At 39.2% G+C, this 12,367-nt stretch overlaps 1 protein-coding gene across 5 annotated transcripts in view; it reads right to left on the bottom strand.

The window, feature by feature from the left end:
• The window catches only part of RAD18 (RAD18 E3 ubiquitin protein ligase), a 185,732-nt gene that overhangs the window by 91,476 nt on the left and 81,889 nt on the right, over positions 1-12,367 (bottom strand). For all 5 annotated transcript variants that reach the window (XM_030207274.1, XM_030207273.1, XM_030207275.1 and 2 more), the window contains exons 7-9: positions 11,631-11,815; positions 3,476-3,549; positions 1,664-1,724 (exon numbers count right to left, since the gene is read on the bottom strand). In XM_030207274.1, the coding sequence (XP_030063134.1) occupies positions 1,664-1,724; positions 3,476-3,549; positions 11,631-11,815 (320 nt within the window). The remainder of the gene's footprint in view (positions 1-1,663; positions 1,725-3,475; positions 3,550-11,630; positions 11,816-12,367) is intronic.

Genomic DNA, 12,367 nt, shown 5'->3' on the forward strand with positions numbered 1-12,367 from the left:
ATAATGGAAAAAAACTAGGAGCAAAAGCTAGAATTGTTTAAAACCAGTAAATTCCTCTCATGTAAATTAGCAGCAATTTTATGATGAATTGCATAATAACCCTGCCTGTCTGTTGACACTCACACGGCTGGAAGGGGGCAACATGAATGGTGGATGGACAGGAAGAGGATGTCCACAGCTGCAACAAGTGTACTGAGGAAAAAGCAAGGCCAAGAGGTAACACAACAATGGAGTGGCTGCAACAAGCATCCCACAGCTGGAGAGAGAGAGCGCAGTATAAAGGGGATGGAGTAATAATATTGGCTTGGGGGATGTTAGACTGAGACAAAGGAGAACAAAGTATTGATGTCACATTGCACAGGTGAGGGACACATGCTCCATCGACTTTTCAGTAGGTCTACACACATACATATACACACACAAAAACAAGATTCCTTAATTGCAATGCTCTGTCACTCGTAACGTAAAGCAGGGAACTCCAAGTTACAATTTGCAACTAATAACCTCATTCATCTTTAACATGGTTTGACATCAAGATTTATGGTCTTCCACAAAACAAAAACCAGAACATTAACTCATGATTCATGCTAAAAATATTTGTGTGTTTAATATAAAGTGTCATTTGTTATACATGTTATGTACCTGCCTCAAACTTTTGGGAAAGCATTTAAATCAAAAAAATATGTAAATGCAGCAGAAACACAGACCAGGTTCATAAATATCAGAATTTGGGGCACCAGCGTCCATTGTGCAGCTACTGTGTGCCAAAGCTGAATGCTCTGGTGAAGAGGTGTGTTGGGGGTACAGAGTATTAAGATGTGCTTGCATTGTTTGCTGCTGAGCTGCTAACCTTTGATACAAGCAAAACTGAAATCTCTCTCACACCTCATCGGAGTTTCAGCACATTTTCTTACCACAAACATGGAACTGTCATTTTTCTTTAAATCAGGACTAAAACTGTCTCTAAGTGATGAAACCTTACAGTTGGCTCAGGATTTCATACACATATAATTTTATGCAGAAAGTAGAAACCTGCTACACAAACTAGTACTTATTTACAGAAATCAAGCACTCCTGCACAACTGTATACAACAGGGCGACTGAAAATGAATCTGCTACCAAAACCAACCACTATGTCCCCCTCCCTCCCTCCCTCCAAATAAGCGTGGCCTTCCTGAGCCTAACTTACAATTGCTAGTTGTCTAGTAGTGGAATTGGGGCAGGAGCGATCCCCAGTCACTCCTGCCCATGCAGGCTCTGTTGTCAAAATGGCTGCCACAAGACTGCTGCTAGAGATCCCGGCAGCCATTTTGGCATTGAAACTGACATGGGTTGGAGCGACTGGGGATCGCTCCTGCCCCAACTACACCACTAGACCACTAGCGATTGTAAGGTAGACCTAGGGAGGCCTACGGGTGAGTGGGGGATCCAGGTGGTGGGCTACTTCTGTTTGAGGGGGGAGGGATTGGGGGCTACTTCTATTTGGAGCCAAAACTGAAATACGCCCGAATATTTGATCAGCCTCTACTGTATACAGCTTCCAAAAGTTTCATGTGCAGCCAGTACAACATTGACCTTATGTTAAAAGACACAGAAGTCTAGGAACTGGCTATATATTATCTTACTTCCGGCAAGTAAATCAAGGTACAATATCCTTACTTACTATATTCACTGTGAATTTCATCTATTTCTTTCTCAGTCTGGTCCTTTGTGAAAGTCATGGCCTAAAACAACATAACCAGAACTTGAATCAAATTTCTAAAGAAAATAAAATGTATAATAAATGTAATTGTGTGGACTTGAGCCCTTCCTATTACGTATTCCCAGAGCCAGTGGAAATGTGGCAATCTTAAGCTTCTTACCTAAATTACTCTCTCCCAACTTCACCAATGAAGTGAGGAGCAGCAGGTTGAGAACCAGGGAAGGCAGGGTTCAAATCGCACCTGTAAGACACTTCACCCTCCATCACCTCAGGTACAAACTTAGACTATAAGCAGCCTGGGGACAGAGAGATACCTACTGGACCTGAACAGAACATTTCAAGTTTCTCTTTGATATATCGCCCTATAGATAAACCATCCAGGCGATTTACAACATAATAAAATTAAACACATTAAGAATCAGAATGAAATGAAATACAATTTTTCTGCATTATAGAAAAGAGAAAGGAAAGTCACCCCAAGTCTGTACTCCCCCAACCTCAGCTATCGAGAAGGAGAAGAAAAATCAGTAGTCAAATGCCTTAGAATTAGAGATTTTGAATTTCTGATGAGAGGCCTCAAGGCCTAGATCATGCGTTTGGAAACATATGTAAATAAATCTAAAATCCACAGTCCAAATTAGAGGTGTACTGAATAGCACATTTTACTATTCAGCTGAATACGAATACTGGGCATTGAGCTTTAACATAACAAAAAATAAAAGAAAAAATATTAAATCAGAGATCAAGTGTTTATTTCAGATGGATTTAGGGCGGTAGAGCCACAGATTATTTGTATTTGAATTTAAAATCATTTTCTGCCAAATACAAATAATGAATACTGGGCATTGAGCTTTAACATAACAAAAAATAAAAGAAGCAACATGAAATCTGAGATCGAGTGTTTATCTCAGTAGAGCCCCAGATTGCTCGTATTCGAATTTGAATCACTATTTGGCCAAATGTGAGTATGAATATTTGGTACAGCCCTACTCCAAATACAAAAATGAGAAGGATCAAGCAATAATCTGCTGCCCGGCACCCAGAATGTGACAACTGAAATTACCGCACAACCTGTGTTTGAGACAAGGGTAAGCATATAAAGGAAGCCGCTTGGTAAAGTTTGCTGTTTCCTTGATGATATATCAGCTTCGGCGTTTTTAATGCTTTGTGATTGTGCACCATCTTGACAATGCCAGGGAAATGATAAATACATTTTTATAAATAGAGTCCTAGGTGAAGGGACTTAACATTTGGAATTTTCAATCACCATCCTTACTCCAGGCACTTGTTTACTCAATACGCTGCTTTCATCTTTTTTCTTTTCAACTAAAAATGTTACTGGCCAGATGAGCAGATTATGTTTCACTTTTCAAGCTACTGGTTCAAAACCAAGCCAGGCACAACAGTTAACCCACCAAGCTTCTGTTGACCTGTGTACATTAAGTGTAGCAAATTAAATCATCCACCACTGAACACCACTAAAAGAACATAACAGAATGGCCAAGACACCTGCTACCCCCAACTAAAAGGCAGCTGGGACGACAATTTTCCCAGCTCTAGTTAGAGCGATGACCCATCTGTCACACTTAGAATACAATATTATCTTTGTGTTTTTAGGAATTGTTCATATGGTATGCTAATTGTTCCAAACTAGTTTAGGACAGGGCACACTGAGTGAACTTCCACAGAGCATCTTTCTGCAGCAGTATATTAGCATATAGAAGTGGTATCATCTTTCATCTTCTAACAACACACAGAAATTTGAATACGTACGTGCTGAGTGGGTTTCGACTCCAGTAAGGCACGTGTCTTCTCACTGCACTCAATCTCTTTCACAATTTGTGTAGCTATTAAAGAAAGCATCTGAGTTAGAGAAACAAGATAAACTCCAAACAGAAAACAAAACATGAAAATTGAACCTTTTTATCAGAGAAACTGTACACTCCAGTTTATAAACACAAAAGGAAACATTATCACAGCAGAAATACTTCAGATCCTTCCCATTCTGATTTTTGGCAGACATTCCCACTTTCAAACAGGCTATTAATGAAGTTTGCTCATTACTGTCACATACAATACACTCTTCGGCTCCTGATTAGAGACATATCGGCCCACTTTTCTGCATAAAATGTATGTAGCATTGCTTCAAAATGCTAAGCATGCCTGACCAAAAGCAGTCCTGGCCAGAATATAAAGAGAAGCCAGCAAACCTATTCTCTGAAACTGAAAACTAGATTATATGTGATAGCAATGTGCATTAGCATTCTGTTGAACATTTTGACACAGAGCGACTGTGCATTCTGGTATTGTATCATGCTGTTCTGGCTTCCAAATGATTCATAGTCTTATCAAAAGAGGAAAAAAAGATATTAGCTTAAGGTACAAACTCCAGGAATATTTCCACACCACAACACAAAGAAGAGCCCTGAAAAAAAAAGGAAAAAAAAACCCCACAACCTTGGAATACAAGAGAAGGAAAAATTAAAACTAAAGAAACAATACTACATCCTGCCATCAAACTATCACCTTATTAAAAGCCAGATCCGTGTCTCTCTGCTGCCCTTTGCCCTCATTTTCCTTCCTTTCTTGCCCATAACTTTTCCTACTTGTAACAAAAGATATCCTTTTGCCTCTAAATATACTTTGGCCAACTTACCTCCCCACAGAGTTGTAAAATATGAAACTGTGCTACAAAAAAGCCAGGCATCAGTGACATTATTGCACGCATACAAAGCAAGGATGTCACAATCACTGATGAGTTCGCTATTAACATAAAAAAAAAAAAAACGAGGCTCTGGTAGTCTCCAATTCCTAGTAGTCAACAGTATGGATGATCCCATTTGTGAAAAGGTACAATATCTAAGGTACACTAATTGACTCCTCTTTCCTTTCACCCCCAGATTAAAGTCCTTTTTTATGGTTTATTAGTAATCTTGATGTACCACCTTTCCTGTACTGCATAGCAAGGCGGTTTACAAAATTTAAAAACAAATCAAAAAGGAATACCATTGCATGACAGGAAAAAGAGAAGACACTGGCAGTATTTTTCAAATTATGCACGGTTCGATGGTTGCATCCATTTCTTTATATAGTTTTCGATTAGTAGTTAATTAAGCTATATAGTGTAGCTGAGTTTACCTGAATTTTCAATCAAAAATTTTACAACTTGCACAAAACACATCTGCTAAAATAATTTGAAGGTTACAACATAACGATCACATCTCACTAATGTGTTTAGAATTTTATCCATTACCATCTATTATGTAAGGTATTTAAACCATATATCGGTTATCCTCCAAAGATTAGTAATCTTATATCTAAACTTAAACCAGTTTATTCTCTGTTCATCCCAGCAAGAACAGTTTGTGAAGTGGGTAGTCACACTAGAGTGCACAGTCCAGGCACCCCAGATGTGGGATAAACTACTGAGAGTGAAAAACTTTTATTTACAAAAGTTATTATCTGCATTGTGTATTATACAATTTTTCTTTTGTGTTATGTTTATACCTGTGTGTCTTGTATTTTAACTATGTTTGTACTGGGAGTATGATGAAAGGGCTGGAGTAAATTATTATAAATGATTTCTACTCTGAGAATACAGTATTCAAGTTTTAGATCTTTTGGAGGTACACCTAGGGATCAAGCTATAATAATAATAACATTTATTTATATTCCACATTTTCTCCAAATTCTAAGCTGATAACATATCACAGACATAGCACATAAAACGAACAAAGTTAGACAAAAAAATATTACATAAAAAACATATACGCTCATATGAGAAACTAGCTAATATTAAAATATCTCCCTTGCCAGTACCAATTCAGCTGCTACACGTATACTTTGCAAACATCAAGATAAGTACTTTGAGCACAGGAACATTACAATTCTCTGATGCAAAAGAAGACAGGAGAATGTGTGTATTCATAGAAATAGACTAGAATAGCAAAGAGGCGATGAGTGTCTTGCAACAACAGAAGAGATAAACAGAAAGCAGACACAAAGTCCAAATAGCTTCTTTATTTGTACAGACCTGATGTGGCCACGTTTCTTCCTGCGAGCTCCGCTTGAGCCACCTGCAGCCTGACTTAGTCACCGAACCAGGCCAGGGTCGTCTTCTACATTGCCAGTCCCGGCTGCTGCGCGTTGACAGCTACTTCCACAGTCCATTTTAGACCCTCTTCCCTTCCTACCCTGTTCCTTTTACCCTATCTAATGTAATTGTAATTGATTCCTGTACATTGTAAGCCACTTTGAGTCTGCTTGTTGTGGAAAAAAGTGGGGTATAAATGTTCATAAATAAATAAATAATAAGGCTGCATCAGAGGTAGTGACATAAAACAGCTAACCAGGGACAAGAAAGGCTTAGCCCGGATAGCAAAACTCATCATCCAAGATGACTTCAGGAGTAGTTTTTTCATAGAAAGTGGAGCAGCAGCTTCATATCTCTGTATGCTCCACTTTCTATGGAAAAAAACTACTGCTGATGTCTAAATGGGCCTCAGGGTTCTTAGTGGCTTTCCTGTTTCTATGAAGAGATAAGCATCAATTCAAGAATTGGCTAAACACAACAAGCTTTGCCTGAACCCAAGTAAAATCGACTTTCTCTGGGTCCCTAACACGTACCTGACATCAAAATCTTTTGGGAAGTACGAACTCCCCCTCAAATCACAATACAGCTGGAATAGTTAGATTCAATACTTACTCTAATTCCCCAAATCGAAGCAAACTTCAAGAGCTGCTTCTACTATTTGCGACAACTACGCTGCCTCTCTCCTTACACTGAGAAGGCAAATCTTATCCTAGTCGTGCACGCCATGATAACATCAAGACTGGATTACTGTAATGCACTCTACAACAATCCGACTACAAAGTGTCTGCACCAGATCCAATTGATTCAGACTAATAGAAGGTTGCAAGTGATGTGACCATATTACACCAATTTTGCAAAATCTTTACTGCCTACCAATACAACACAGGGCTAAATTTAAAATTCTGTGTATGATCTACAAGGCCCTTAAAGGAAATGGCCCCAAGTACTTGAAGAACTGGATCACTCGCTACACACCTCTAAGGACACTAAGGTCCTCCCCAAGGAGTATCCCTAACCTCACCCTCTCCAAAAGACCCGCAAGCGAGCCTTCTCCGGAGTAGCCCCCACACTCTGGGATGTACTCCCTGAAAGGTTTCGCTTAACACAAGACTATCTCTACTTCAGGAAGCAGGTGAAACCTTGGCTCTTCAACCAGGCCTTTAATGGAAGAAGTAACTAACTTGTTAGTCTCACTCACACACACAAGGAATGACTCGGGCTGCACATACTGCAGCAGGACATGTTTATCCACACCTACCTTAGCTGAGATAATATTTAACCATCTCTTTGACCTCATATGCAACTTTCTTTAAATCAGTCACCTTACTTTCTAACTCTTCTTACTCTCTTACCTATCTATATGTTGCATCTTTGCTTTACCCTTCACTATCAATTATAATGTTCTACTACATATTGTGTTGACATTGTAAGTAGTATACTATACCATGCTTTTTAATGTTATTTGAATATTTTTACTGTTGTAATTGTCTATTGCTTATATTTGATTTATTCTTACTATATACCACCTTGAGTGAAATCCCTCAAAATGGTGGTAAATAAATCCTAATAAATAAATAAAGGATGGCTGATAGTTTAAAGCAGGATCTTGTATACTCATCTACCTAGCCGACTTAGATGAAGAGTGATATCCTGTAGCACTGTTTCTCAACCAGTGTGTCCCCAAGAGGTAGGAGGTGTCTCACCCAAAATTTGGCATGGATAGCAAATCTGTGCTTTCCTTAACAACCATTTGTGCCTGCAAGCTGGGGAGAGCAGAGATCCAGAAAGCCATGTATTTCTAGATTTTAAGAACATAAAAATAGCCATAGTGGGGCTTTATTCCAGTCCAAAAAGTGTTTGCTATAAATCTGTGTTTAATGGGCTCAAAGAATGAGTAATAGTAAGGTTTTTAGGAAAGCTTTGAAAACCTAACTTTTTAAACAATCATACGTTGCTTGAAGATTTGTCTCTGCTCCAATTATTTGTACATCTCTTGAAACTATCCAGTCCCTTTTGACTTTGTAAACCAGATAGAACTCTATTTGGTAATGGTGGGGTAGAAGCCTTATAGTATAGTACAGACCAATGGTCTTATCTAGCCCAGTATCCTGCATCCAACAGTGGCCAATCCAAGTAACAAGTAGCTGCCAGAATCCCAAGTAGGAGTAGGATTCAATGTAGAACCCCAAAAAGTAGCAAAATTCCATGCAGAACCCCAAAAAAGTAGCAATATTCCATGTGGAATCCCAAAGAGCAGCAACATTCCATGCGGAATCCCAAACAGCAGTAACATTCCATGCGGAATCCCAAAGAGCAGCAATATTCCATGCAGAATCCCAAAGAGCAGCAACATTCCACGCTACCAATCCCGGAGATAAGCAGCAGCTTCCTCCATTTCTATTTCAATAGCAGACTATAGACATTTCCTTGTCCAAACCTTTTTTAAACCCAGATATGCTAACCACTGTAGCCACATCCTCTGGTAAGCAGATCTTAACTACTTGCAGAGGGAAAAAATATTTCCTCCTACCCCTTTTAAAAGTATTGCCACGTAACTTCATTCAATGTCCCCTAGTCTTACTGTCGAGAGTAAGTTATGTGAATTTGCCTACCATTCATTCCCATATGGAAAAACTGAATGCAACACATTAAGTCCTGGGTTTCTCACTGATAAGTAGATGAAAACATCTGTTGAGAAAAATATTTAATTTTATTACTTTAACAGTTTATAAAACAGATAAATCCTGTTTAAAGTTTATATTTTGGAGTTGTTTCATTCAATGTGTCACAACAGAAGAAAGGATTAGCACTTGCAGTGTGGACAGAAATAACTGGCAAGACTTGATAGACCAATTGGTTTTCCTGTCATACATAGTAATATAGTAGATGACGGCAGAAAAAGACCTGTACGGTCCATCCAGTCCGCCCAACAAGACAATTCATATGTGCTACTTTTTGCGTATACCCTACTTTGATTTGTACCTGTGCTCTTCAGGGCACAGACCGTATAAGTCTGCCCAGCACTATCCCCACCTCCCAACCACCAGCCCCATCATCTGCATCACTTCATCATTAAACATATACCACAAATAAACAGCTCCTTTAATCTTCCTCTTATCAACTTCATTCTGCAATTTGTTAAAAATTTCAAAATGATCCTATTTCTCATGCAGAACAAAATGGGATTATCCCTTCTCTTCAAATCCAGGTCTCCTGCACCATCTTCCTAACACATCGGGGCTTGGAAGCTGATAAACAGCAGAATAATTTGGTTGAGTAACTCCAATACTGAACAATCACAAATGAGAACATTTCCTTCTAGAAATAAATGCTCTGCTCTGGTTTCCTTCATCCAATAACATTTCCTCATGATTGATGCATAGTAAAGGAACTGCAGAGAATTACTTTGAAAGTAGCCAGCATCCAACACTCTCTAAGTCTCACAATACAAAGCCAAGGTAGAAACATTTATAACACAGTAGCATTTCCTTATAATAAATTGAAGTCAATGATTGCAATAGAAGTCATAAAACAGAGAAACGGACTAGACCAGCAAATACTGTAAGGCCCATGAAGAAGTGTTTTCCAACGTTGCTCTCGGATCTACCCCCTCGGAGTCTAACACTACTTTATGACTCCTCTGGGAGAGACAGGTTACAGATGTTGGTTGGCACTTTTAAAACAAAATAGGAGGAAATACTTTTTTCACTCAACGAATAGCTAAGCTCTGGAACTCTTTGCTAAAGGATATAGTTAACAGCAGTTAGAGAATCTGGGTTTAAAAAAAAGATTTGGACAAGTTCCTGGAGGAAAAGTCCATAGTCTGCTATTGAGAGAAACACGGGGGAAGCCACTGCTTGCCCTGGGATTGGCAACGTGGAGTATTGCTGCTCTGAGTTTCTGCCAGGTACTTATGACCTGGATTGGCCACTGTTGGAAACAGGATGTTGGGCTAGATGGACCATTGGTCTGACCCAGTATGGCTATTCTCAACAGCTCTGGTCACCCTTTGCTAGCTTCCTGTTAAACCAGGATTTGGTTCACGATGTTCACCCTGGCCTACAAAGCTCAATATAATGTGAGCCCATAAGACGACGTTTTGAAGGCACAATTTTCTCAGGAAAGAAACTGTTTTTTCCTGTGGTAAAAAAATAAAACAAAAAAAATGAAAATCAGTTACATTGGTGGATAGAGTACTGAGTTAAATATGCCATTTCAATGCTTGTTTTCAGGAAACTTTTAAAAATATTGCCTTTTATTAACCAGTGATTTGAAGTGATAATATGTAACTGAAAACCAAATTCCACTGTCATTTTATTGTGTTATGTAGCAATCTTCGGGACACTGTGCATTTGTATTGTCATGATGTAGTTATAGTTACTATATTTAATAGCTGTTCTGATTTTTATTTGAGGGACAGATTATAAAAGTATTTAAATAAACAGAAAACTGTGACCTCTTGCTCAGGAACTTCCTTGCCATTCAATAAATGTACTTCTTGTGCATTATTTATACCTTTGAAGTATTTGAATTTTACTCTTCTCTCTCCTTGATTTTTTCTTTGCATGTTTACATATTTAGCGCCACATCTAGAAACCTCATAATGCTTCTGTGCAGACTTTGAACCAATTTCATAGGCCATCTCTGGATTATCAATACACTGTCTATATCCCTTCAGAGGATTAACTGGGAGGGAAGAGTAGCCTCATGGTTAGTACAGCAGGCTTTGGATCCTTGAAGCCTGGATTCGATTCCCATTGCAACTCCTTGCGACCTTGGGTAAGTTCACTTAACCTTCCTTTGCCGCAGGTACAAAAACTTAGATTATGAGCCCACTACAGACAGAGAAAATGTCTGCATATAATTGTAAAGTGCTGCGTACGTCTAGTAGCGCTACAAAAATGATTAGTAGTAGTAGTAGCTATGGCCTCCAGAACTGAACACAATACTACAGCCAAGGTCTCACCAGCAATCTGTAATAAGGACATATTAGCTCCCCTTTTCTACTGGATATGCCTCTCCCTATACATATCTCCTGCACCAATCTTGCAAAATAATTTTATTAGTTCCAGGTGCATCTGATGAAGATTGAGCCCTACACCCACATGGCAACATAACAGAGAATTATTTGTTTTTGGGACTCAAATATATGTCTTGTCTTGGGCCTGTAAGACATCCTAGATTGTTAAATATGCTTGATTTTAGGAGGTATTTAAAGGCATTCTGACTTCAGGATGTGTACAGAAACTCATCTCAGGATTACATGATGGATAGTTCAGATGGGGAGGATGTCTGGGACTGTCTTTCAAAAACCTTTTAAGTGTCTTTTAACCATGTTTTACGTTAATTTATTATGTATGTTTGTTACAACCCAACAGGGACTGGGATTAGCAGAAAATAAATAGTTGTAAAACAAGCAAGCGAGCAAATAAATACTTACAACCATTCAAAGACATTTTTAGGATCTGAGCCTTGCACACAGTATGACGCGTCACAAATGAGAGGAGGAGAAATCACCTATAGATTGCAGGCACAGGGAACTCCTAGATAATTTTATTAAGAGGTGTCTATGTTGTAATGGTAACATGGGAGCCCATGCGCCTTTATTAAATAGGCCACACGCCCTCTGACACAAAGCTTAGACCTGCTCCGAGGTCAGATGTGTGTCCATGTTCACTCTGCATGCCTATGTGTGCATCACGATACCATCTCTGCCTCACCCAAATATGCCCCCATGAATACCTAGCAAATTAAGTGTCATTCACCTGCCAGTTTCATCCCCATTTTCCTACACACAGTTGCCAGATAAATTTCTTATCCCGTTTGCTGGCTTACCTGACCTGGGATTTAAAGAATCACACTGTGCATTGTACATGTGTACAAATTCTTGGTGTCTTCTAATCAGCTGTTGTTTTGACCCTTGAGCAGACAATCCAAGGTCCTTCAATTTTTTCCTTAAGTCACGATCAGAAAGTAAATTGTACACAACTTTGGCTATGGGCTTCCTTTTATGCGCAGAACTGCAAAATGAAGAGCAGAGAACAATAAGCCAATACCCCTGGATCTTCCTGCATATGAAAAAGAACCAAAATGGGAAAATCAATCTTATAAAAATATTTGGTAATATTTACAGAAGAAATAATATGTCAATATGCCATAAAAACTGCATCTTAGCCCATTACTCCACCACTGTGACCCAGCTCTTAAAAAAACTTCAAAAGGACTGAGAGAAGCTACCACTCAGTACGAGGGGTGGAAAAGAGGCACTGGAAATTACTGCTCCAAGGGCAAGGTGGGGGAATTGAAGAGTTGAGAGAGGCTATCACTTAGGGTGGGAGTGGGACTTAGATTGAGAAAGGTTACTGCTCGAGATTGGGAGAAGGGGTGGAGAGATTAAGAGATTACTACTAGAAAGGGTGTGATGCCAAGGCTGCTGATGAGGTGGGTGGGTGATCGAAAGGCCTTAGGATGTGGATTTTGGAGCAGATGGGCAATGGAGAAGGGCTAAAGGTGTGACCACTGGGAGCAGGTGAATGAGTGGGCGATTGGAGAGAGGATGAAACTCAGGCTGT

This window comes from Microcaecilia unicolor, chromosome 6 (assembly GCF_901765095.1).
Source record: "Microcaecilia unicolor chromosome 6, aMicUni1.1, whole genome shotgun sequence".
Taxonomy (NCBI): Eukaryota; Metazoa; Chordata; class Amphibia; order Gymnophiona; family Siphonopidae; genus Microcaecilia; species Microcaecilia unicolor.